General features: G+C 41.4%; 1 protein-coding gene across 3 annotated transcripts in view; it reads left to right on the forward strand.

The window, feature by feature from the left end:
- ANXA4 (annexin A4) overlaps nt 1-27,588 on the forward strand; it is a 159,285-nt gene extending 131,697 nt beyond the window's left edge. For all 3 annotated transcript variants that reach the window (XM_053200721.1, XM_027072294.2, XM_027072293.2), the window contains 11 exons: nt 707-794; nt 5,119-5,213; nt 7,379-7,492; nt 8,742-8,832; nt 10,811-10,890; nt 13,069-13,125; nt 18,261-18,354; nt 22,139-22,234; nt 22,766-22,824; nt 24,039-24,161; nt 26,507-27,588. In XM_053200721.1, coding sequence (XP_053056696.1) covers nt 707-794; nt 5,119-5,213; nt 7,379-7,492; nt 8,742-8,832; nt 10,811-10,890; nt 13,069-13,125; nt 18,261-18,354; nt 22,139-22,234; nt 22,766-22,824; nt 24,039-24,161; nt 26,507-26,566 — 957 coding nt within the window. In that variant the 3' untranslated portion in view covers nt 26,567-27,588. The remainder of the gene's footprint in view (nt 1-706; nt 795-5,118; nt 5,214-7,378; nt 7,493-8,741; nt 8,833-10,810; nt 10,891-13,068; nt 13,126-18,260; nt 18,355-22,138; nt 22,235-22,765; nt 22,825-24,038; nt 24,162-26,506) is intronic.
- Nucleotides 27,589-27,992: the final 404 nt, after the last annotated feature.

Consider the following 27,992-nt stretch of genomic DNA (forward strand, 5'->3'; position numbering starts at 1 on the left):
TTAATATTCTCAGTCTTTGGATAAATAACAGTAGTGTAATTACTGGATCATATGGTAGTTATATTTTTACTTTTTTGAAGAACCTCCAAACTATCTTCCACAGGGGCTGTACCAGTTTGCATTTCCACCAGCAGCAATGAGGGTTCCTTTTTCTCTACATCCTCACCAACACTTGTTGTTTCTTGTGTTCTTAATTTTAGCCATTCTGATAGGTGTGAGGTGATAGCTTGTTTTTGTTTTGATTTGCATTTCCCTAATGATGAGTGATGTTGAGCATCTTTTCTTGTGTTTGTTGGCCATACATATGTCTTATTTGGGAAAATGTCTATTCATGTCTTCTGCCCATTTTTAATTGGATTTATTGGTGTTCTGTTTTTGTTTTTTTGTTTTTTTGTTTTTTTGTTTTTTTGGTGTTGAGTTGAATAAACAATGTATATTTTTTGGATATTAACCCCTTAATGGACATATCATTTGCAAATATCTTCTCCCATTCAGTGGGTTGTGGCTTTGTTTTATTGGTGGTTTCCTTCACTGTGCAAAAGCTTTTTATTTCGGTGCAGTCCCAGTAGTTTAATTTTGCCTCATCTCTCACGCTCACTGCCATATCCCCAGCAGTTAGAATAGTGTCTGACCCATGGTAGGTGCTCAGCAGGTATGTGCTGAATGAGATGATGGCTCTCAGTCACATCTTTCTCTGTGTGCTCAGGCATCCAAAGGAGGCACCGTCAAAGCTGCTTCAGGATTCAGTGCCACCGAAGATGCCCAAACCCTGAGGAAGGCCATGAAGGGGCTTGGTAAGTGTCCCATGGGGGTAAACACTCTCTTGTGTGTTGTATATCACAGAGTCACACAAAGGGTGCTGTGTCCACTGGCAAAAAAAATGAGTAGGTCTCTAAGAAAATACAGTGGGAACAAGTTGGCTTTTCAAGACAAATGGGACAGGAGGACATTAGTTACTCATATTACAGAATTTAACATTTAAGGCACTCATTCTGGATTGCCCAAATTATTTAAATCTGTTTTGCATTACAACCATATGAATCTATATGTAAAACTTGAGAAATGTATTTGTTTTCCAATTAGTGCCGTACATGTACAGTGTCGTAAGGTTTACAAAGCACTTTCACAAATATTATTTCAATGGGTATACACAACAACCCAGTAATTTAGTGAAAGCGTCTATTGCTATTGTTATTTTCACCCCATTTCACAGATGTAAAACTGAGACCCAGGGAAGTTAAGTCACCTAAGAAGTGGAACGAAGCCACAGCAGGCAGAGGCCTCTGGTGGGTGTAGTCATGTGGGCATACCGCAGGCTGCCCTGGGTTAGCCTCTTGCCTGGGTGGACATTTGGCCAGAGAAGTGCCCATGGTTTGTAGCTGCTATTATAATCTCCTTGAGATATTTGGATAAAAACATTTGGTCACACAACTTTATTTCCCAATTTTTCTCCTCCCAAAGAGCTCATTTTAGTTAGCCCCAGTGTTACTAACAGCAACAGCGACAACAACAATAATAGAGAATGTTTATTAAATTCTACTATGCATCAGACACAATGCATTACATAGATTATCTACAAACACATTATGGGGATTATAACAATCAACAGTTTGTTTTACTGATGGGAAGTTGAGAGTTAGAGAGGTTAGGTAATGAGGTTAGCTAATGTGCCCAACATCTCGGAGCTAGTAAGTGTGAGAGTCAGGTTTCTAGGCAATTCCAGGCAGTCAGACCTAGGCAGTCTGACTCCAGAGCTGTAGTTTACGTCACTATACTATCCTGCTGCCCACCTCTGAACAGATTGTTCTGAATCTAACGTCCTTCTCATTTTCCCTTCTTCATAAATAAGATGGAAAATGTCCATGGCCCATCCTTTTTCCATGTTATCCTGCTTCTTTGGTATATAGCAAGAACACTATAGTTCAGAATGTGGACCACATGGCATTCAGAATTCTCAAAATAAAAGTCAGGAGACATTTGATAGCCAATTCTTGTCAGTGTCTGCTGTGTGGACCAATGCAAGGCAGACAGTTGGAGGAGACAAGCATTTTAAAACCTAGTCCAGGGGCGCCTGGGTGGCTCAGTCAGTTAAGCCTCTGACTTCAGCTCAGGTCATGATCTCAGTTAGTGGGTCCAAGCCCCGCATCAGGCTCTCTGCTGTCAGCACAGAGCCCCTTCAGTCCCCCTCTCACTCTGTCCCTCCCCCACTTGTTCCCTCCCACTCTCTCTCTCTCTCAAATAAGTAAATAAAAACTTAAAAAAAAAAAGAACCTAGTCAGCTAGTCCATGGATGCTAGATGGGTAAGGCATGCATGGAAACAACTATAATAATATAATAGCTATCATAATATGATAGTGATAGGAGGGGTGCAAATAAGATCCCACTAGGTTCAGAAAGGAGATCGCATTTAATTTGGGAGCATCAGGCAAAACTTCTTGGAGGATGCAGAATTTGAGAGGGACTTTGGGAGATAAGTTGTTTCAGTAGAGATAAGAGAGAATGTGTTTCGGGTGAGTGGAATAGCATAAGCAAAGGGCATGGGGTGAGTGTGAGCACTGTCCCATTTTCCAGTTTAGCTGAGGCTTAGGGGAGTCACAGTAAATACACAGAAAGGTGGCTTGTGGCAGGAGGTATTTGCAAAGCAGGAGGTGGCTGCTACCAAAGGGAGGTCCTGGGGTTGCTACTGAGAAGACCATCTGTAGAATCATAGGCATGGGGGGATGGCCCAAAGGCACTGGCCAGGAAACCAGTGCCACAATCATGACACTACGTGGAACAATTAGGGAGACATACAAACCAGTAGACTGGGAATGAAGGAGGTCAGGAGAAAGGAGTGTAGTACAGTTGGATCAAGTATAATAATTGAAGAGCTAAGTCTGTGAATTTGGCTGCCTGGTATCCTTTCGTGTGGATAGTTACAATAGCGAATGGGATATTGCAGAAAGTCTCAAGTGCCAGACTGCCATTCCTGTAGTAAATCCAGCAGACAGTGGGGAGCCCTTGTGTATTCCTGAGCAGGGGAGAGACACCATCAGAGTTTTTCTTTATAGGAAAATGAATCTGACAAGACTTTGGAAAGACCAGTTAGGAGGGAGGTAAGAATACCAGTTAGCAGACTTTGCAGTTGTCTAAGACCCTAAAATCCTGAATTGGAGTGGTAGTGGTAGGAATCAAAGAGGGGGCAGATGCAAAAAAGATTTTAGAGTTAGATTTTGTATGTCTTGGCAAGAAATTTGAATGTGGAGGATGAGAGGGCAGTAAAAAAAAAAAAAAAAAAAAAAAAAAGCTATGGGGCACCTGGGTGGCTGACTCTTGATTTCATTTCTGCTTAGGTCATGATTTCACAGTTCATGGGGTTGAGCCCCACCTCAGGCTCGGTGCTGAGCATGGAATCTGCTTGAGATTCTCTCTCTCTGCCTCTGCCCTTCTCTCCTGCTTGTGCACTTGCTCCTTTCTCTCCCTCTCAAAATTAAAAAAAAATTAAAAAAAATCAAAGCTGTTTTGAGGGTTCAAACTTGACTGAAAGGAGAAAAATGGTGTTTTTTACAGAAACAGGGGTGGGCATAAAATGGACCTTTTCCCGCTGAAAGTTCTGAAGGAGAACAGGATGGTTGTATGTACTATACCTCTTCTCCTTCTCCTTCTTCTCCTCCTCCTCCTCCCCCTCCTCCTCCGCCGCCACCACCTTCTTCTTCTTCTTCCTTCTTCTTCTTCTTCTTCCTTCTTCTTCTTTTCAAGAGAACAGAAAGTAGGTCCCTAAGATGTGTAAACAAAGTTTTACAGCTTCCTCCCTATAGCTTGTACTTTTCTGGATCTCTAAGCTTGCAAAGAATGACTCTGGTAAATCTATATTTTTTTCATTTCTCTCTGAAATATCCCAATAGAAGTTCTTCTCTAGTCCATCACAACTCCCCATACAGGATGAACCATGGGGAAGCAGAAAACTCACCCAACATACATGAACATCTAGCTGTTACTAAGACGAGGCACCAGTTTTGAAAAATCAGAATAAAGCCCCCCCCCCCGACTCCCCTGGTAAAAGCTGCTTCAAGAAACAGGCAGGCAAAATTTAAGCCATTGAAAACTTGTAATTCTCATTATAAAGTTTTGGTAGGATATTGCGTGGTGGGAACTCATCAGCAATTATAAAAAGGGAACCATCTGAGGTCAGGAAAGAGAGCTTTGAAATGAAAAACACATTTATGGATCTCTAAGTACAGTGCATGCAATGAGCAACCCATAAAACCCTGCCAGGTGAAATAGGTGAAGGGGATTAAGAGTGCACTAGTGATGAGCACTCACTGATGTATGGAAGTGTTGAATCACTATATTGTACACCTGAAACTAATGTCATACTATATGTTAATTATACTGAAATTAAAAAAAAAAACTGCAAAGTGGTGAGTGAGAGTCTGAATTGTTTCCAAACTCAGAGGAAATGATAACAAGATTAAAAATAAGGAGAGAAGGGGCAACTGGGTGACTCAGTCACTTAAGCTTCCAAGCTCAGCTCAGGATATGATCTTTTGGTTCGTGAGTTCAAGCCCCTTGTCTGGCTGTGCACTGACAATGTGGAGCCTACTTGGGATTCTCTTTCCCTCTCTCTCTGCCCCTCCCCCACTTGCACATGCGTGCGCTCGCTCTCTCAAAATAAATAAACTTTTTTAAAAAATGAGGAGAGAAAAGGCAAGAACATAGAAGATCCAGGAGAACCAAAGACATGAAGAGAATTGCAGAGGAGGGGGAAAAGTCCGATGCCAGTCAGCATTTAGTGAATATTTAGTAACTGTGGGGCATTGTGCTAAGGAAGTCACGTGCTTGTTTTGTTGACCGCTTGCAGCAGCTCTGTAAGGGAAAGTGCTATGATCACTTACATTTACGGGTAAGGAAACATGCTCAGACAAGTTAGCTTCTTTGTTCAGTGGTAAAAAGTTGATTAAAGGAGGGCCAAGACTCACATCTAGTGTCTGGTTCCCCCCAAAAATAGACAAACCTACCGAACAAGGACCTCTTTTGTTAAAAAGGTGTAAGTTTGGGTAACGCCAGTGTCCTCGCAGGAACCTGTTTTTTCATTCCTCTCTCAAAGCACCTCACTCACTGTCCCCACTCTCTGCCAGGCACAGACGAAGATGCCATCATCAGCGTCCTTGCCTACCGCAGCACGGCCCAGCGCCAGGAAATCAGGACGGCCTATAAGACCACCATCGGCAGGGTAGGCCGCAGCTTCCCGGGGTCTCTTCCCGATCTAGACTCTGGAAGTGGCCTTGTGTTTTCAAAAGGTGGACCCTTGCCTCATTTAAAGATGTTCTTAAGAAAAAACAGTTTCAGCATGTTACCTCCACTGTCCTTAGCCAGGAGTGATTTCTGGGAGCCCTTGGTTCCCAGAGCTCAAGCCAACCTTGGTGTCTTCCCACCCAGCCTCTTGTAGGGACTTGGTTGCTCAGTGGATTCCACCACCGCCCTTGTGAGCCAGGCAGGGCTGAGCCTCCAGCGTTGCTTTCCTGATCCTGGTCAGCCTTCTTTTAGGCCACGGTGGATAAAACAGTATTTAAATCTAGTTTGTTTTGAATAGGCTCTCCTAGGATTTAGTCTATTTTGACTCTTCCACATAAACCCATCATTCCTTTGATGATTCTCAGTTGGGGGACACCCCCTCAAATTCTAGAATGGGGTTGTGACTATGTATATAATTTGTTAGCTTATGGATTCATGGGGTGTTCACTCACCCCTTCTGGTTTGAATCCTACACCCCCGGGGGACCCTATTTCAAACTCTTGTTTTCAATAATTCACTCACCAGAGCCATTCCACCCAATCTTTCCTCATCACTGAAAACCTATCTGTGTGGTGAATCTTTTTACTGAGTGAGGAAATGTTATCAATGAGTGTTCTAGGTCTCAGAGTACAGTAACTCTGATAAAAATTTCTATCCTGGAGAACCTTACAGCCAGTCAGACTGCAGCTGTTTCTCGAAGACTGGCCCTAAGCTCCTGGCTGGGACAGAGCTGGCTCAGCATTCCCCAGCACATCTGCAAGCAAACCTTGGCTGGGACCCCAGTAGGGAGTGGGATTATTCATAGCTCAGACTATCTTTTGAGCATTTGAAACTCTTCTCCATCCCAGAGTCCTTTATTGAGCATAAACGAGTGTGAACATGCATGTAATGCGTGAACTGGAATAGTTAGCCTCAGAACTAAGCTAATCTGATGACAGTTTGTTAAGATGACCAACATTAATGAGTTGAGCCCTAATTTATTTGTTCATTCATTCATTCATTCATTCATTCACTATGTGTGGATGTGACCTAAAAATATGCACAAGAGATTGAAATATAGGGAGGGCTGTGCAGTCAGGTTTGTGAGAATCAGAGATCTGACTTAAACGGTATCTCACCTCCTTATTTTGGTTGATCTTGAGCAGGGTCTTAAACTCTCTGACCTGTTCTAGGAGGAAATGTAAATGAACATCTTTAGAATTTGGTCCTTTGTCCAAAGAATTACATTTCTTTTTAGGAATTGAATCTTAAGAAATAATCATGAATGATCCCAAAGATATAGCTAAATGTGTGTGTACATAATGGCACAAAAATAGAAACAAGGGACTGATTAAATAAATTATATTGCATCTACATATAGAAATTTCAGCAGCTGTTAAAAATGTCATACGTGATTATTGACTTGGAAATATATTCAAAGTATATTGCTAAGTGAGTGAATACATTTAAGTCAGTGTCTACAAACTTTTTGATCTCAAGACCCTTCTACACTCTTATTGAGGACTTTTTTTGTTTTTGTGGAATATATCTATTGATATTTACCATACTAAAAATTAAAACTGAGGCATTAAAATATGTATTCGTTAATTTATTTTAAAAAACAATACATATATTACATATTAATATAAATAACATTTTAATGAAAAATAGCTATATATTCCAAAGCATTAACATTTAGTGAGCAAATTGGCATTCTTTTACATTTTGCAAAGTTCTTTAACGCCTGCTTTAATGGAAGACAGCTGGATTCTCATATATGCTTCTGCATCGTTTGTTGTGATACATGGTTTTGGTTGAAGTATAGGAAGAAAATCTGGTCTTGTACAGATATGTACTTGGAAGAGGGCATTTTAATAGCCTTTTAACAGAATTGTAGAAATGTAGGTATGTCAAGTAGCCTTTGCAAAACTCCTCTGTACAAATGGGAGAGAATGACAATGAAAACGCAAATAATGTCTTAGTGTTATCATGAGGAGAGCTCTGACCTTGCAGGCCTCCTGAAGGAGTCTGGAGACCCCAGGCATCCCGGACCACACTCTGAGAGCGGCCGGGCTGGTTTAAGTTAGCATGGCAGTTAAACAGAGCCACTTGCTTGCCTTGCAGGACCTGATAGACGACTTGAAGTCAGAACTGAGTGGCAACTTTGAGCGGGTGATTGTGGGAATGATGACGCCCACCGTGCTGTATGATGTGCAGGAGCTGCGACGGGCCATGAAGGTGTGTGTCCCTCTTCTTCTGCAGCCACGGACCAGCTTCCTCAAGAAAGTGACAAAAACCCTGTGGGAGTGGGGAGGGAGAGGTTGAGGAGAAAGATTTTCCTTCACTGATGACAACTCGAAAACATGACATTACATTATAGCAATTGTAAACTTCAAAGCTGTTCTCCATAAAGTTATGCAATCATTTGCTCTTTCCTGTGGCTCCACGGGGAGTGGTTAGAGTTGTGCTTGTGGTGCAGCTTCAGGACCGTTCTTGTCATGTTAGCTGCTTTTGAGACACGAAACTTCATGGCTGACACAGTGGAGCCTCTGGGGCTGCCAGAGGCTTACTACTGGCAGAAAGGGTTCTCAGCCTCCCTCAGTGCTAGATCCACTGTGCCTTAGCCCTAGGCTGACTGTTTTTAATGACCAACTACAAAATTCAAATACAGTTACCCTCCTCCCCGAACATGCCAGTAAATAGCCTTGTGGAAGGTTCTCGGCTAGGCTCTGGGAAAGCAAAGAGGTAAGTCTTTGCCAGAAGATTCTGCCTTTCAAAGGAAAAGTACGGGGATGGGGGAGGCAGGCAACTGGGGGGCTTAGTCAGACTCTTTTTAAAATTTTTAATGTTTATTTTTGAGCGAGAGAGAGAGAGAGTATGAGCTGGGGAGGGGTGGAGAGAGAGAGAGAATCCCAAGCAGGCTCCACGCTGTCAGCACAGAGCCGCATGTGGGGCTCAATCTCACTAACCATAAGATGATGACCTGAGCAAAAATCAAGAGTCAGATGCATAACAGACTGAGCCACCCATGTGCCCCAAGCATTGGACTCTTGATATCATCTCAGGTTGTGAGATTGAGCCCTGTGTCAGGCATGGAGCCTGCTTGGGATTCTCTCTCTCCCTCTCTCTCTGCCCCTCCCCTGCATGCACATCTGCACGGTCTCTCTCTCAAAACAAATAAATTAAAAAAAAAAAAAAAAGTACAGGGGAAGTCAAGGAAAGATTAAGCCTCTAGAGGGCAGACACTGTCCATAACCTGGCAAGATAATCAGCTGATAGAAACAGCCCATAAATGTTTGTTATTATTAAAAACAATTATGGTAAACATTGGAATTTGGGCAGGACAACTTAAAAATTAGCAAATCCTGTTGCTAGAACCCAATAGGTTGCTTTTTTCTCTGCAGATTCCTGGTTATATGCCTCTGTGTCTGGGATTCAACATTATAAACTGACTCATAACTCCCTCTTCTCTGGGTTTCGTGTTTAGGGAGCTGGCACGGATGAGGGCTGCCTGATTGAGATCCTGGCCTCCCGAACACCTGAGGAGATCCGACGTATAAACCAGACCTACCAGCTTCGTATGTAGCATTCTCAGGGGCCCCACTGAGGTTTCACTGTGATCTGAAAAGTAAACTAGCAGTGGGTAGTTACCTACTGATTAAACTTTCTTCTTAGAGGGGCACCTGGGTGGCTCAAGTCAGTTAAGCATCTGACTTCAGCTCAGGTCCTGATCCCGTGGTCTGTAGTCCATGGGTTCAAGCCCCATGTCAGGCTCTGTGTTGACAGCCTGGAGCCTGCCTCAGATTCTGTGTCTCTCTCTCTTCCCCTTCCCCACTACACTCTGCCTCTCTCTCTCTCTCTCTCTCTCTCTCTCTCTGCACTCTCTCTCAAAATGATACATAAACATTAAAAAATTTTTTTTTAAATACTTTATTCTTACAAACACTGACCATGAGGGATCCTTAGTTCCAAGCTCCACTTTTAGGCAGTTTCCTGTCTAGGCAAATGACAATCTGTTTGCTTCTCAAGACTTCTTAGGTGAAGATGCCACTCCCAGTACAGTGTTTTATTACCCTGAAAGTTGTTCCTTATTATCAAGCAGAGAATCAAACATGTTTGTTCAAAAGTGGTGGCACCAATGAATCTTAGCATTTCAGGGAATGCCCTGGAGGGGCTCTCTCGCCCAACTTCTTACCTCCACACTGGACTGTATACCCTCCAGCCACCTAAGAAAGATAGCCATTTATTCCCCTCTTAAAAATCTCCAGAGGATGATGTTTATGAAGAGTCTTTAAAAGATAATATGCCTTTTTGCCCTAAGAATGTAATTAAAAAAAAAAAAAAACTGCTCAAAGGTTTAGATCCTTTGGTGCTTATTTGGTATTGTTTATATTAGCTAAATATGTCCATCAGTAGCAGGTTGACTAAACAAAATATGGTGCACCCACACAATGGAGTATTATGTAGTCATCAAAATGTATATTGAAGGATATTATTAAATTCTGTTAAATGGTATGGTATATAGATAAGTGAAAAAGACAAATCATAAAATAGCACGCTATGATGCCATTTTTTTAAAAAAGAAAAATAACAGGGGCACCTGGGTGGCTTAGTCGGTTAAGCATCCTATTCTTGATTTCAGCTCAGGTCACAATCTTGTGGTTCATGAGTTCAAACCCTGCATCAGGCTCTGCACTGACAGCGTGGAGCCTACTCGGGATTCTCTTTCTCTTCCTCACTCTCTGCCCCTCCCCCGCTCATGCTGTCTTCCCTCACCCCAATAAATAAACTTAAAAAAAAAGAATAAAAGAAAAATAACATACGTATATAAGGAAAAATGAGGAAGGAGACTCACCAAGATGGTATCAATGATTATTTCTGGGTGATTAGATTATGGTGGAGTTTTGTGGAGTCTTTTTCCCTCCATTTTACTTATTTGTTTTTCCCTGAGTTTTCCATGTACTACTCTGGTAGAAAGGAAACAAAACAGTAAGAGTTTTGGTAAGTGTTCAGGGCAGGAGATACTAAACCTTGGGAGCTTCGTTTAAACACTCCAATCCCCATGTCTGCTGAATGGATCTTCTACCCAAGGGCTGTGAAGGGCTTCAGCTTCTCTGGGGAAGCTCTTGGTGGGAAGCTGCTAGAATTTGGGTCTGACAGCCCCCTGCATGTCCCCAAACACAGGCTCAGAAACTCTGCTCTGTTTGCCTTTCCATGTGCCAGTCAACAGTCACCGTTCCTTCCATCACTGAGAACCACGGTGGGGGCAGACTCCTGGACAGTAGTAACTGCAGGAGGAGGAGTACAGCCCCAGCCCTCTTGACCTTTCATTTTAAGGACCAGGAACATATTGTTTCTACTATAATGACAAGCTAAACTTGCCTTGACCATTTTACAAGAGTTCAGTTTTGGAAAAACTGTGTGTGGGGTTGAAAACCCTCATAACAAACTGCTTCGGTAAACCGGCTGATCCTGGGGAGGACAGATGGTTCTGGAGCATGACGCAGCGCTGGACAGGACTCTACTCTGATGCAGCTAACTTTGCTCTCTTGCCAGAATATGGGAAGAGCCTTGAAGATGACATTCGCTCTGACACTTCATTCATGTTCCAGAGGGTGCTGGTGTCTCTGTCCGCTGTGAGTCGCGCCCTCAGTGGGCTGCTCCTGATGGGGGTTGAGTTCTATCGGGATGCTTGCTCCAAATCCCCTTTTCCAGCCTTGCTCATCCTTTCATCCTGCCAGATGTGAATATTCCCCAAGTGTTGTTCGTCGTGGGCCTCTCTGCTGTTTTAATCCTCTCTCTTTTAGAGACTCTAGCTACTCACGCATGCCCATTTATTCACATTTATATATATATATAAGTACCTAATACATGCCAGGTACCCTTGCTACTCAGTGCATTGAGACAACTTCTAGGCTTTAAAAGTTTATGTTGTCATAAAGGAATATATCAGGTACACAGATTGCTATAATAAAGCCATGAAAAGTGCCAAAGGAGGAGCACAGAGTAAAAGGAAGTTTCAAGGAGAGAGTCTGGTTGCAGAAACAAAGAGCAGCCTTCATGACAGAGGTGCTGGTTCAGAGAGGACTTGGAGGGTTGCTAGGATTTCAAGAGGCACAGATATAGGTGAGTGCGTTACAAGCAGGAAGAACAGCCAGAAAGAGGCAAGGAGGCAGGGGACATGGGGTGTGGGGTGTGTTCAAGGAATTGTTGGCTGAGCAGTTGGTTGGTGATTCTAGGAACAAGGTGGAAAGATGAACTGAGATCCCTTGTTGGGAGAGCAGTAGAGAGCTGCTAAAGGTTTGGGATCGCTGGAGTGAACTGCATTTTTAGAAGAGTAATGTAACAGTGATGTGTAAGATCAGTTGAACTGGAGGCTGGGAGGCCTGGTAGGAAGTTACCTCAATATTCCAGATGAGAAGTAAAGCAGGACTGGGCTAGTGTGAGAGGAGGGGTACCAGAAAATAGAAGATGCATACATGTGACATTTCACATGACTTCCCAATTTTGTCTTTATCCTGACGTCCTTCCTGAGTGTAGGACTCTCATTTCTCACTGCTTTTTAAGGTGTTTCCTTATAGTCTACAATCACCTCAAATCAGTCCTCCTAAACTAAACCTGAACTCATTTCCCCCCCAAACCAGCTCATCTTCCTGACTTCCTGTTTCTGTTAATATTGTAAAACAATAATATTGTTTCTGTTAACATTGTAAAACAATAATATTGTTTCTGTTAACATTGTAAAACAATAATATTGTTTCTGTTAATATTAACAAGGCAGGACCCCAGAAATCATCTCCAACCCCACCACACTCTGCCTGTGATATTTACTTAATAATGCTGACCTGCTTTACTTGTTTCCTTATTTTTTCCTCACTCCTTATTTCTTAGCATTTCTTAACCCATTTTGTTCTTTGCCTTTCAGATTTAGCACTCTGCCAAGCCATGCCTAGACCATAGAATATTGAGACAGCATAGCAACAGAGGTAGTCTAACAAGGGGTGTCTGGGTGGCTCAGTTGGTTAAGCATCCAACTCTTGATTTCAGCTCAGGTCATGATCTCACAGTTTATGAGTTTGAGCCCTACATTGGCCTCTGCACTGACAGCTCAGAGCCTGCTAGGGATTTTGTCTCCCTCTCTCTCTGCCATTCCCCGTGCTCTCTCTCTTTTCTCTCTCTCTCTCTCTCTCTCTCTCTCTCTCTCTCTCTCTCTCAAAAATAAATAAATAATCATTAAAAAAAAATAGTCTAACAATCCAGAGGAAAGTAGCCTGTTACTCCTTACCATTCCTCCCAGACTTCAACCCTGCCCTTCCCATGAGCTGATGTTGGTGAGGGGTGAGGCGTTTTCACATGCTCCTTAAGCCCCACTGCTGGTCCTAGACTCTTGATTCTCCTTTGTTCCAAGCCCTTATTTGGCAGAATTGATCAATGTAGATTTGCCTGCTAGGAAGGCCTTGAGTTAGCTGGGAAGACATAGGAGTGGGGTGAGCTGACAAAGGGAGGAGACAGCAGTGGAGGGAGCAGTCAGCAGGCAGTGTTTCTCTGCTTCCCCTTCTGCTGGCAGAGACTGCCCAGGCAGCATGAAGGAGCCGCTGGCTCTGGTTGGTCATGTTCTCTAGGCACAGACCAGAGCCACAGGAATAATGCAAACACATTCAGAGGACATCTGCCCTCTCTCCCTAGGCTGGAAGTGTGACCTCTGTGGGCATTCTAATTACCGTGTCCTTGGGTTCCCAGACATTCTGTCCTAACAGTGTGCCCCACCACCGTCTTCATGGATACTCTCTCATTCTCTGTTTTGTTTTTCTCAGGGTGGCAGGGATGAAGGAAATTATCTGGATGATGCTCTCATGAGACAGGATGCTCAGGTTAGTAGAACTGAAATTTCTTTCTTTTCTTTTGCCAGTAAGACATGCCTTAGTTGGTGGATCCCCTCTTATATTTCAGTGTATATTGCCTGGCTGGGATATATTAAAAAAAAAAAAAAAAAGGTTCCCATAGATAACCTTTAATGCAGAAATTTCTTGCAGAGATACTTGGGGCTCGGGGGTGATACAGGGCATCATTATATAAGCCTCCGTGTGTTCTTGACATTGGGACCATGGTATGGCCACCCCAGAGAACCATGGAGCATCTTTGGAATCACTTGAAGGTGAAGGGACCTGCCTTTGCTTTATTTACCTTGCATTTTTACTTCCCCAGAGAGAACATTTGACAGCACCTGTGTTAAACAGCTTGGCGCAGTGTGTACCCCATTGGGGTAAAATTAATATCAAACCCCAAGAGGCAGTTGTTTCCCTGGTGCCCAGCCCACTGATGCTGCCCTGGCACTGATGCCTGATCTATTTACTGCAGCCAGGTAACACTGACAATAAGAACTAATAAAAAGTGGGTCCTTACCAAGTACCAAACACTGTTGAGCTCTTGACACAAAGTATGTCATTGAATCCTTGCAATAACCCTGTGAACCAAGTATTGCTATCCCCGTTCTATGGACAAGAAAATTGAGGCTTACAGAAGTCCAGTTCCTTGCTCAAGTTCACAGATAATACATGGCAGAACTGGGATTTGAACCTAGGCAATTTGGATCTAGATCCTGTACTCTCAACCAATATACAACCATGGGGAAGAACTGTTCCCATTCATTATGCAAGGTATGAACCACTATGGATTCTGCAGGAAAGAACCCGTTGCTTTCACCAAGAGGGAGAGGGGTATGTGTGTCATAAGAGTTCTGAGGATGCAGGGAGGCCCATCCCATACTAGAGAAATAGGAAATTGCCTCTAAAACAAAAGCTTTGAGGAGGGAGAAGGTATTGAAAACGCTGAACTCCTGGTTGCTTACATGAATTTCAGCTACCTCAAAGACAACATTTTTGGGTATGATGGAAGGAGCCTCCGTAGCACAGGTGTATCTCAAACTAAATGAAGAGTTAGCAAGCAATTTATTCCTGAGACATTATAGCCACTGTCAATTGTTGGTGCGTTTCTTAGATGCCAGGCATTGCATGAACTGCTTTGCGCTTTTTCCTCACAACACATCTGTGAAGTAGATATTTTTACTTCTGCTTTAGAGATTAAGAAACTGATGTGAAGATTTAAATAACTTATCCAAAAAAATCATTCCTAACTATGGTAAATGATAAATAAATAAATAAATAACTTGTCCAAGATCTCCTAGCTGGTAGAATTGGGCTCCTTGAATCCAGGTCTGTCTGATTTTTTTAAACAAATGCAGTTCAATCAACTGTTTTGAGGGCTCTTCAAGGAGCCTCTTGGAAGTGATCAGCTGAAAGGGGTTTCCTACCAAGTTTGGGCTGGGAAAGTTGGACAGAGGAAGTAGAACTCAGAGTAGGTTTTTCTGGATCCTTCGCCAAGAGGTGAGGAATTTAAGACCAATGCCCACTGATATTTCAGCTCTTGTAGGATAAGACGGTAGGAAAACCTTGTCAGCCTTTGCTGTGGCTTGTATCAGCAGCAGGGGGAGTGGTTGCAACCACTAGGTGTTATAGCTGGATTTTGAGGAAAGTAAATGAGTTTGAGATGAGAAGAATGATCAGGGCAGGTGGAATCAGGTCATGGTAACTTACAGAAGGTAGAAATCTTAAAATTTAAAAAGGCTGTTATCCAACGAGTCCAATTTCATCTGTTCTTGGGATGAAACTGGCACTGAAGGACATCATAGGGAGTGCTCAAAATTCCTACTTTAAAAAGAAACTCATGGGGCACCTGGGTGGCTCAGTCGGTTGGGCAGCCGACTTCGGCTCAGGTCACGATCTCGCGGTCCGTGAGTTCGAGCCCCGCATCGGGCTCTGTGCTGACAGCTCGGAGCCCGGAGCCTGTTTCAGATTCTGTGTCTCCCTCTCTCTCTGACCCTCCCCCGTTCATGCTCTGTCTCTCTCTGTCTCAAAAATAAATAAGCGTTAAAAAAAAAAAATTAAAAAAATAAAAATAAAAAGAAACTCATGATATATTAAAACTACCCTAGGGGTGCCTGGGTGGCTCAGTCGGTCAAGTGTCCAGCTTCGGCTCAGATGGTGATCTCAAGATTCGTGAGTTTGAGCCCCACGTCAGGCTCTGTGCTGACAGCTCAGAGCCTGGAGCCTGCTTCAGATTCTGTCTCCCTCTCTCTCTGCCGCTCCCCTGCTTGGGCTCGGTCTCTCTTTCTCTCTCAAAAATAAACATAAAAAAAGTTTTTAAACTACAGTAAAAATGCCCTTCAGAGCTTTGGCTGGATGACACATTTTGGTTCTCTTCTCCTGAAAAACAAACAAACCAGCAAATCTAAAAAAGGGAAAATCTGCATCAACACTGGAAACCATGGAGGAGGGCCGTTAAAATGCCAGATGGGCAGCAAACCTGGGCCAAGGATGCAGGAAGGACATTTCTGCCACAGAAAAGAGGCCAATGCCCCCAACCTCAAAGCACAGTGGCTTTGTGCGAACCAGAAGAAATTCCTCAGGGAACTCCTGTGTCTCAGCAGCCCTCCGTGGACTAGCAACTGGTGCTCCTGCTGGAACTCCATCCATATAAAAAGTGAGGAGCTCTGAGAAGAATCCCCTCACCTTGTTCTGGAGGAAAAGAACAGATCTGGATAGACTGCTCATCACTTAAAAATGAAAAAGCGTGACAGTCAGCAAACCCTCAGCTCAGATGCTACGTGGCCTGTGAACAAACAGAAGCAGCAAGGGAGGCAAACAGGGCCACACTGTCAAGAAGAGGCAGATTTCACATGGCTTTGGACCCTAAAATACACAAGAGAAAAACAGGTTTCAGTGAAACAAGAGCTAAATAAAAAGGCAGTGAGAAAAGGACAGAGATGAAAACGGAGCCGGATGGAGGGCAAGAAAAGATAAAGGAGCTAGATGAGCCGACAAGAAGTGATCTTAGACGAAACAGGAAAATCTGAATTTTAAAGCTTATTACTTTATTACTTAAATGAACTCTTCGTGCCCTCTGAGCTTTAAAATTCCATGGTTCTGTGAATTGACTCTAAAGCAGTGAGGAAATTAGACAAAGAAGTGAAAGAATAGATGAGTAGATGGAGGGAAGCCCAATGAGTGACAAAAATGTGTCAGTTAAGGGCATTTTGAGAAACTTAACAAGCCAGCTGCTGACTGTAAATAAACAGTAGGGTTTTAAATTAAAAAAAAAATTTTTTTTTAATAAATGTTTATTTTTGAGAGAGAGAGAGAGAGACAGAGTGTGAGCGGGGAGAGGCAGAGAGAGAGGGAGACACAGAATCTGAAGCAGGCTCCAGGCTCTGAGCTGTCAGCACAGAGTCCGACGGAGGGCTTGAACCCACGAGCTGTGAGATCACGACCTGAGCCGAAGTCAGACACTTAACGGACTGAGCCACCCAGGTGCTCCAAAAACATTTTTAAATTTTTTTTTTTCAACGTTTATTTATTTTGGGACAGAGAGAGACAGAACATGAGCATGAACGGGGGAGGGGCAGAGAGAGAGGGAGACACAGAATCAGAAACAGGCTCCAGGCTCTGAACCGTCAGCCCAGAGCCTGACGCGGGGCTCGAACACACAGACCGCGAGATCGTGACCTGGCTGAAGTCGGACGCTTAACCGACTGCGCCACCCAGGCGCCCCCAAAAACATTTTTAAAATAAAACACACATAACATAAAATTTGCCATCTTACCCATTTTTAAGTTCACTAATGTTAACTATGTGCATATTCCTGTGCAAACAATCTCCAGAGCTTTCTCACCTTGCAAAACTGAAACTCTATACCATTAAACAACTCCTCATTTCCCCCTCCTCCCAGCCAGTGACAACCACTCTCTGGCTTTCTGTTTCTATGAGTTTGACTAGACACCTCATACAAGGTAATCGCACAGTACTTGTGTTTGTGTAACTGGCTTATTTCACTTAGCATAATGTCCTCAGGGTTCATCCAGGTTGTAGCATGTGTCAGAATTTACTTCCTTTTTAAGGCTGGATCATATTCCAATGTTTGTATAGCCCACATTTTGTTTATCCATTCATCTGTCTGTCGATGGACAGTTGAGTTGCTTCTAACTTTTGGCTGTTGTGAATAATGCTCTGTGAATATGGATATACAGATATTTCTGTAAGGTCTGCTTTCCATTCTTTTGGCTATATACTCAGAAGTAGTATTGTTGGATCATATGGTAATTCCATTTTTAATTTCTTGAAGCATAGCCATACTGTTTTCTATAGAGGCTGCGTTATTCTATGTTCTCATCAAGAGTGCACAGGGTTCCAGTTTCTCGACATCCTCGCCAACAGTTGCTATTTTCCTGTTGTTTTTTTAAAATAGCAGTGAGGTAACATGAATAGTAGTTTTGATTTATCAGTAATATAGTTAAAGTGGCCAGAGTCAAATTCTTATAGTCCTACCTGTTTGGAATATAAACAATTACTAATGGGGTCCTGGTTCTACTGTGACACCTTGTGTAGCCTTCGGCAAATCACAGATCATTCTACAGTAGTGTTGTCCAGTAGAATTTTCTGCGATGCTGAAAATGTTCTACATTGGCACTGTCTCGTATGGGTGTCCACTGGCTAATTTTAATTAACTAAAATTAAGTGAAATTTAAAAGTCAACTCCTCAGCCAGAGTAGCCACAAATGGCCACAGAGCACCTGAAATGTGGCTAGTCTGACTGAGGAGTTGACTTGTAAATTTTCATGAATGAAAATGTAAGTAGTCACGTATGGTTAGTGACTTCTGTATGGTAAGCCTAGTCTAGGGCATTCCTTTCAGCTCTGATAGAACCATGTAGTCTGTATATAAGGAGCTGCTGCTGGTGCTTGCCCTCTCAAGGAGATAGTAAAAGGTCCTATTAGTCATATACCTAAGGAAAAGTCTTGAGTCATTGTTTGCCACTCACCAACACCACTTCCACCCTCATCACCAACAAAATAAAACGCAGCCAGCTCAGCTCTTTGAAGTTCTGGAAATATTTATATATTTCCTGGCACCTTCTCTGTGATGTTTTAAACTTGTGCTTTGTTTGGCTTCAGGACCTGTATGAGGCTGGAGAGAAGAAATGGGGGACAGATGAGGTGAAATTTCTAACTGTTCTCTGTTCCCGGAATCGCAATCATCTGTTGCATGGTAAGGCACTTGCCTCATCTTCCAAAGAAACTGTTTGAAAGACAGTGAAAACTATATTGTCCATAATTAATTTAGAACCTTTTCCCCTTTACTTGGTACAAAGAACTGATTGCACTGAACTGTCTTAGATATCTTACCTTGGAAATGTAGGAGTGCAACAGTGTGCATGAGAGCCAATTTCTGAAATATTAATGATGAATAATTAGTGGATATACAATGTATTCGTAGGGGTTTGGCATTCCTGTTTGTAGGAAACCAACGTTCGTGGTCAGTCCTTTTTCTAAAGCAGCCCCATTTAATTAAAAAAAATTTTTTTTAAGATTACTTATTTATTTTGAGAGAGAGAGAGAAAATGAGTGGGGTAGGAGCAGAAAGAGAGAGAGAGAGAGAGAGAACTCCAAGCAGGCTCTGCACTATGAGTGCTCGAACTCACGAACTGCAAGATCATGATCTGAGCCGAGATCACGAGTCGGACACTAAACCGACTGAGCCACCCAGGCACCTGCCCCATTTAATTTTACTTACATAAGAAAAAATCTTCAGTACATCAGTGAGTAATGAAGTAGAATTGTTGGTTGATATTTATTCCTATTTAATATCCAAGTTGTAAAGCTAATAGAAATGATTTCTTTAGGGAGTATGTGGATACTCTTTAGGGAGTAAATAGTGGATAGTTTCACATTTTATTTCCCATGTGTAATGTTTTTAATTTGCTTCTGGTAATGCTAGTCTTTGTAATGTGCTTTTAAACTTCTTTGGGAAAAAAATTGTGGAACATTTGTCGTCAGGTTTATTTTCTTGTAAACAGCAATAAGGATTAAATAGGATATTTCATCTTTTATATAAGCTCTTTAGGTCTTTATGTTGCAGCACAATTTTATAAACCCACCGTGCTGTATAATCACACACAATTTACAAAACCTATGGGAAATTTGAGGATGAGTTCGCTAAATTGAAAACATAAAGTAATTGAAAATTACAACACATTTGGAAGTTGCAGTGATTTCAGATATTCCACAGTGCCTAAAAATAGGTAATTACACCTGTTAATAAATGTCACGGGCTACCATCAGATGCACCAACTTCTGACTCAGCTCCTTACTTCTTCCCCTTGCCAGATTACTAATACATAAATCTCCACCTGGTGGTATTTCCCAAGAACTGCAGGTTTGTTAAAGACCATGCAAATACCTTTGTAACAATTTTCACTTCTCAGCACAATTGTCGGGAAGTTATAAAATATCTGCTTGTAAACGACTGGAAGAAAATCTAAGCACTATTTGGATAAAGAAAACTTCATAATTTTCTTACCAACAAACAATAATAGGATTCAAATAACTAGGGTTTTATTAATTATCTTCCCAGTGCAGTGCTAAGCATATGATAAGCATTGTTTGTTGCAATATCCCATTGGAGCAGCCATTATTTCCCCCATTTTACAGTGGAGAAAACTGGGACTTTGAAAATGTGTCAATGAGATCTTTTGATTCCAAGCAATAGACACTGACTCCAACTTAAGTAAGAAGGAGAAATAATACAGAATGGGACAAGAGGGAAAATGGAAAAAATTGGTGGCTCATAGAATTGAAGGAAGAGCTGAACAATTCCAGGAAGAACAGAAATCAAGGCAGTTCTGGGGATCACAGTGGAAGGGAGTCACATATTTTACTTGTAAGGCAGAGTTTCTCAGTCTGGTCTTTGTTGAAAATGCTGGTTCTTGAACCCCTACTTCAGACTGGCTGATTTAGAATCCCTGAAAGTGACATCCAGGACGTTTCCCAGGTTCCCCAGTTAATTCTTCTGTTCTCTGAGGTTAAAGCTGACTCAGTGCTTTTGGCCATTCCCATTATCTGCTCATTTATAAAACCCCCAGGAGGGGGAAAGCCTGGGTGGCTCAGTCAGGCATCAGACTCTTGATTTCAGCTTAGGCCATGATCTCATGGTTGTGAGATCGAGCCCCACATCCCACTCCATGCTGGATGTGGAGCCTACTTAAGACTCTCTCTATCTTTTTCTCTCTCTTTAAAAATTAATTAGTTAATTAATTAATTAAATTTTAAAAATCCCCAGGAGGGTAAGACTGGCTGTGGTCCGATGAACTGCCCACTGATTTGGTAGAGCTTATGGTGTATGTTGGGGGGCAGGGGTGTCTGTGGGTTGACAGCCCTGTGAAAATCACACTGATGGGGGCTGGGGCAATACCCCAAAGAGAGCAATGTTAAGAAGAAAAAACAGATATCCACTCTAAGAAGGCTCCAGAAGGAGACAGCGAGAGGAAAATAGGTTCATCGCATTTGAAAATACTTAGCAAAAAGTGAAAGAAAAACTAATTATGTTACAGTCTATTAAAAGAGGCAACCATTTGTGTCAAATGTGACTCATTATTCAAGGGGTTGACTTACTCTAGTTTTAAGCCAAAAGGAACACACAGGTGATTGCCAAGGCCAGAATTACAAAAAGACATGTTCTGCTCGTTAAGAGAACAATGAGAAAAGAAAGCACATCTCTCTAGATGTTATGTTCATTTTATGTGTGAGAAAACAGGGTCCCAAATAAGGGAAAGGACTCACCTGATCTCCTCCGAGAGTCACAACATTCCTTCATCCTCCCCTCGCACCCATTCCACTTGCCTGTGCCTCCTGGGTTCTGACACTGCTAATTACTTTCTTCCTGAGGTATGCCAAAGAATAAATAGTGACTGCTTTGGATTCTGTGTCTCACTCTGTCTCACTCATACTCTGTCTCTGTCTCTCAAAAGTGAATAAACGTTAAGAAAAAATTTTTTTTTCGGGGCACCTGTGTGGTTTAGTCGCTTAAGCATCTGGCTTTGGCTCAGGTCATGATCCCACGGTTTGTGGGTTTGAGCCCCACGTCAGGCTCTGTGCTGACAGCTCAGAACCTGCAGCCTGCTTCAGATTCTGTGTCTCCCTCTCTTTCTGCCCATCCCCCACTTGTGTTCTGTCTCTCTCAAAAACAAACATTAAAAAAATTTTTTTAATTAAAATAAAAAATGGGGGTGTCTCAAATGTCCATTGATGGATGAATGGATAAAGAAGATGTGGTATACATATACAATGAAGTATTACTCGGCAATCAAAAAGAATGAAATCTGGCCATTTGCAACTACATGGATGGAACTGGAGGGTATTATGCTAAGTGAAATTAGTCAGAGAAAGACAAATGTCATATGACTTCACTCATATGAACACTTTAAGATACAAAACAGATGAACATAAGGGAAGGGAAGCAAACAGGGAGGGGGGCAAAAACATAAGAGATTCTTAAATATGGAGAACAAACAGAGGGTTACTGGAGGGGTTATGGGAAGGGGGATGGGCTAAAAGGGTAAGGGGCATTAAGGAATCTATTCCTGAAATCATTGTTGCACTATATGGTAACTAACTTGGATATAAATTAAAAAATTAAATTAAATTAAAATTTTAAAAAATACTTGTAAAAAAAAAAAAATGGGGGCACCTGGGTGGCTCAGTCGGTTGAACGTCCAACTTCAGCTCAGGTCATGATCTCCCGGTCCATGAGTGCCAGCCCCACATCAGGCTCTGTCATGACACCTCAGAGCCTGGGGCCTGCTTTGGATTCTGTGTCTCCCTTTTCCTCTGCCTCTCCCCCACTCACACTCTGTCTCTGTCTCTCAAATATGAATAAATGTTTAAAAAAAATTTTTTAAATAAACAGTGATCTCTAGAATGCTCATTCTCTCCATAAATTTCAGTTTTCTCTATTCTTTTTATTATTTATAATTCCATTTTGTTATTGTTTGTAGTGTTTGATGAATACAAAAGGATATCACAGAAGGATATTGAGCAGAGTATTAAATCTGAAACATCTGGTAGCTTTGAAGATGCTCTGCTGGCCATAGGTAAGTTGGTAGAGGGTGGGAAGTAGAGAAACAAATGTTTACCGACTTTTCTCCTTACTAGTTTGTTGTCATGGGGATATAGGTGTTTTCAGGGATTTAAAAAAAAGTTTCAGTCCCTCATAATGGGATGCAGAATTTTAGACAAGAAGTATTATATATGATCTGATCATTATTATATTATGTAGCTTTATATATTTTATATCCTCTGTGCCTTTATATCTGAATATACCAGAGAGATAATCCTATATTAGCTGCCTCTTGTAAGTCTATGGATGGTTAGAACTAATAACTGTTTCATATGGTAGACATAGTAATCATTTTGAAACTATATGCTGCCTTTTGCTTTAATTGCCTTTATTAATTATTTCTCCATGGTCTATGTTCATAAAACATAGACCTTGGCTAAAATTCTTCTGACAGAGCAATCAAGAGAATACTACTTCATACCTTGTAGAAACAGAGGGAACAATTGCCACTTTTTTCTCATAGCTTTTATAATTTTTTTCTTTCTTTTTTTTTATCTCTTAACAGTAAAGTGCATGAGGAACAAATCTGCATATTTTGCTGAAAGGCTTTATAAATCTATGAAGGTAAATGGCTCATTTTTAGCATCTCAATGACTCCAACATGTCTTATGTCCACCTTCATGTTTACTTCTGTTTCCCATACAAATTAACCAAAATCAGCTTGAGATACTCAGTTCAACTCATCAAATACTTCACCGAGTGCCTGCTAATGATAATACTAGGTAATACTTATTGAGTACTTATAACATGTGATCACCATTCCTAATGCCGTATACATATGGATTAATTTTATCCCTACAACAGCTCTAAGGGGAAGGTCCTATTATTAACCCCCATTTTACAGATGAGAAAACTGTGACATAGGGAGGATGTGCAGTTTGTCCAAGGTCCTCAGTGAGGAAGTAATGGAGCAAGGATGCAAATATTGGCAGTTTGGCTTCAGAGCCCAAGCCCCTAACCATGCATCATACTCTGTGCAAAGACCGCTGCTGGGAACCATGAGAGGTACAGGAGAGATCAGAAGGTAGGAAGGGGAAGACACATGTGTGCAAAATACCAGTAAGGACAAAATAGAATATAAGACAGTAGTTGAGGATCCAAATATATAGGAACACAGAAAGAAGAGTATCTTCCAGTATTTGTTTAGGGGGTGAAGATCAGAGAAGAATATTTAAAGAAGTTGGTATATTTCAGCAGGACCTTAAAGGAAATTTTACAGGGGCACCTGGGTATCTCAGTCAGTTGAGCGTCCGACTTCGGCTCAGGTATGATCTCACAGTTTTGTGAGTTCAAGTGCTGCGTTGGGCTCTACGCTGACACTTCAGAGCCTGGAGCCTGTGTCACATTCTGTGTGTATCTCTTGGCCTCTTCCCCACTTGTGCAGGCCCTCGCTCTCTCAAAAGTAAGCAAGTAAACGTTAAAAAAATAGATGAAGGGAGTTTTACGTTGGAGGATTTCATCTGGTAGGAAGGATGGTAAGGCTGGGGAAGTAAGGATGACATTCAGTGGGGAGGAATCATTGCAGGTGAGGCAGGCAGTCTGAGAACAGCAGAGTATGTGTCTCGAATGGCAGAGAGTAGTCTCCTCTGGTCAGAACACAGAGTGTTGGAAAGGTAGGTTGTGGAAAGCCCTGAACACCATGGTGAGGAACAGTATTCCACAGGCTTCTACAGGCTTTGTGGTGCAAAAGACGTCATCAGGAGAGCCATGCATAGGCTTGCCTTGATAGGCTAAAGAAGGGCACTGAGAACCAGCATGGATCTTGTTTTCTTCCTTAGGGCTTGGGCACCGATGATGACACCCTTATCAGAGTTATGGTTTCTCGAGCAGAGATTGATATGATGGACATCCGGGAAAACTTCAAGAGGCTTTATGGGAAGTCTCTGTATTCCTTCATCAAGGTAGGTCATGAGAGCCCAGCCTTGGCCCAGGGGAAAGCTCTGAGAAAAGAAATGGGGTTCTGACCTAGGTATTCAGACACTTCTTATCTGTTCCCTGGCAGATAGCACCACTTTTAAAGATCTTACTCTAATTCAGGTATTTCCAGTTTCTTTCCTTTCACACAGATGTTTAAATCTCTGCCAGGTTAGAAGCTGGAAATGTTTGCCTTCTAAATATAGTAATTATGTTGACCCCCCGACAGAGAAAGAGTACATTGTAATGAATACTTTTAAAAGTGTCATTTCCTTGCCTGCCTGCTTACAGTGGAAGATAAGCAACAAAGTCAGTCATCCAGAACCCTACCCAGGGCCAGCTAAGATCTACAGTGGGAAAGCCTGTTAGTTACGCTGGATTTCTGCCTTTGTCTACCTGGCAGCAGACTTCCTGGAGTCCTAACTGGGCATGAGAATGACAAGAAATGATTCACATCCAGGGGCGCCTGGGTGTCTCAGTCGGTTAAGTGTCTCACTTCGGCTCAGGTCATGATCTCACAGTTCGAACCCCATATTGGGGGCTTCAGGCTGACCATGGGGAGTCTGCTTGGGATTCTCTGTCTCCCTCTCTCTGTGCCCCTCCCCTGCTCGCACGCTCTCTCTCTTTCAAAAGTAAATATTTTTTTAAAAAAGCAAAAATGACAAAAGTAAGAAAAATGTAAGTTATACTTATAAGGAACAACTAGAATACAGTGACATGTAAGCAGCTGTAAAAAAGAGGCCAGGGAAAAGAACATTATGCTATAAGGAAAAAGGGATTATGCTATAAGGAAAAAGAATTTAAGGAGAAAACACATTAAATAGGAAAAAAGTGATCACTTTATATTAATAAAGGCAACTATTCACAACAAAGATTAAGTCATGAAACTTTTAAGTGCCAAATAAGTGTTGCATTCAAATCTATAAATAAGAAATTTGAAGCTCCAAAAGAAGACATTGATGGAAAAATATGCCAGATAGAATTTAACACATCCTTATTCTTTGGCAGATTGATGAGACAAAACATGAAGAAAGATATATTAAGATTTCATTTAAGAGATATATATTAAACTTTGAATCCAATAGACAGAGATTCCCTCTTTTCTAGTGCCCATGAAGCACAAACAAAAATTGATCTAATAATTAGACCATAAAACATTATATGTAGAAATTATAGCACCTTTCTGGAAGGCTATTTTGCAACATGTACCAAAAGGCTTAAGAAAATGCACAATCATTGGGGCACCTGGGTGGCTCAGTCAGTTGAGCACCCAGCGGCTTTGGCTCAGGTCATGATCTTGTGGTTCCTGGGTTTGAGCTCCACATCGGGCTCTGTGCTGATATGACAGAGCCTGGAGCCTGCTTCGGATTCTGTGTCTCCCTCTCTCTCTGCCCCTTCCCCACTTGCATTCTGTCTCCATCTCTCTCTCTCTCTCTCTCTCTCTCTCTCTCTCTCTCTCTCTCTTTCTCTCTGTCTCTCTCTCAAAAATAAACATTAAGGGGCGCCTGGGTGGCTCAGTCGGTTAAGCGTCCGACTTCAGCTCAGGTCACGATCTCGCGGTCCGTGGGTTCGAGCCCCGCGTCGGGCTCTGGACTGATGGCTCGGAGCCTGGAGCCTGCTTCTGATTCTGTGTCTCCCTCTCTCTCTGCCCCTCCCCCCATTCATGCTTGGTCTCTCTCTGTCTCAAAAATAAATAAAGGTTAAAAAAAAATAAATAAAAAATAAAATAAAATAAACATTAAAAAAATGTTCTTTAAGAAAAGGCACCATCATTAATCTGGTAATTCTCATTTTATGAAAATCTATCCTGAGTAAATCATCAAGAAAATGCACAAAAATTTAACTACAATTGCTTATTATAACAGTATTTATAATAGTGAAAAATTAGAAAAGATAGAAATATCTAACAGTGGGGGAGGGTAAGCAAATTATTTTACCTATATAAAACAGAATACTATTTAACCATTAAAGAATGATGTTGTAGAAGAACATTTAATAAATTAAAATAGGGAAATAATCTCTTTTATGTAAAAAAGCAGAATACAGAATACTATACCCGCTCACATAGGAATCTATATACATAGAAAAAGGTCTGGAAGGATATTGCACACACCAAAATACTAAGAATATCTCTAGATGGTGGAATTAGGGTTTTTATGTTCTTTTATGTCTTTATTTCCTATATTGAACAGGTATTACTTTTGCAATAAAAAAATACCTCTCTGAGAAAAAGCCAGAGAAGACTGAAAAAGTTAACATGGTTGACTCCGATCTGTGTATTCCTTTTGAAAACCCGCTTATCAGATTGTTCCTTTGCTTCCCTTGCCCCCAGGGTGACACATCTGGAGACTACAGGAAAGTACTGCTCATTCTCTGTGGAGGAGACGATTAAAATAAAATCCAGGAAGGATAGGAGGATTCCCAACACTTTGAATTTTTTTTTCACTTCATTTTTCCACACTGCTATTAGTATTATCTCAGAATGCTTATTTCCAATTAAAACGCCTACAGATGCTCCTTAGGATATAGACTGTATTATTATTCATCTATAATTACTCATTATGATGCTTTAAAGCTGTACTTGCATTTCAAAGCTTATACAACTTGAAAGGAGATTTTAAATTAGAAATAAAAATGTACTCCATGGTTTTAACAGATTTCTTCCTTGTTTGTGTTTCACAGAAATTGGAATGTATTAAATTTATTTCATGGTTTTGGTGAAAAACTATTAAAGCAGAAGACTCAAAGACTGCTGTAAAATCACTTTGCTTCCCTAATTCTGTTTTCAAAGTGGCTAGGAATTTCTTTATTTGAAATTGTGAGCATGTAGTTCTTAAGAATATCAGTTCGATTAGCTGTTTTACATGGTCATACTTTGAAAACATCCACTAATCTCCTTTGTTTAGATTTTGTCTATACTGTTAGTTGATCTCTACAAAAGTTTGCATGGGAGACTTCCTTTCTCACATCTTACATTAAGATTACTTACTCTCTCCAGGTTGAAGTATACCAAAATCACCAATTCGTCTGAGCAAATTAAATTCTAAGTGTGGTTATACAGGTCATATATGTCTGGTTAGCAAACATAAATGCTGAACATTCCACAATATTATGGTTAATGTCTTAATCCAGCTGGAAGATGAATGGAAAAAAACTAAGTGTCCAACCAGGTATTATACTGATGATGGTGTAATGTTCTGAATTTACTTTTATTTACAGGAATTTTTTTGTGCTAAAAGTAATTTTTTAAATATTTTTCAATTTTGTTGATTTGTAGTAATTTACATTTGCACTGTGCCTTTCAACTCTAGAATTATTCTGAAGTTGTACTTGATTTTATTCAAAGGTTCAGTTTATATACGATGTGGAAAAATAATTTTAATAAAACATGGTGTCTTTAAAATGTCTTTAAAATATTCTTTCTCTAATTGACTTTTCCACTTCGGAGATTTTTCACCCTGGCCCTGAAAGAAGATATCTTTAAAAAACTTGTGTTAGTCAGTTTCTGTTAGAAACTACAACCTAAAGAAGACATCCAGATGGCCAACAGGCACATGAAAAGATGCTCAACGTCGCTCCTCATCAGGGAAATACAAATCAAAACCACACTCAGATATCACCTCACGCCAGTCAGAGTGGCCAAAATTAACAAATCAGGAGACTATAGATGCTGGAGAGGATGTGGAGAAACAGGAACCCTCTTGCACTGTTGGTGGGAATGCACACTGGTGCAGCTGCTCTGGAAAACAGTGTGGAGGTTCCTCAAAAAATTAAAAATAGACCTACCCTATGACCCAGCAGTAGCACTGCTAGGAATT

This window comes from Acinonyx jubatus, chromosome A3 (genome assembly GCF_027475565.1).
Source record: "Acinonyx jubatus isolate Ajub_Pintada_27869175 chromosome A3, VMU_Ajub_asm_v1.0, whole genome shotgun sequence".
Taxonomy (NCBI): Eukaryota; Metazoa; Chordata; class Mammalia; order Carnivora; family Felidae; genus Acinonyx; species Acinonyx jubatus.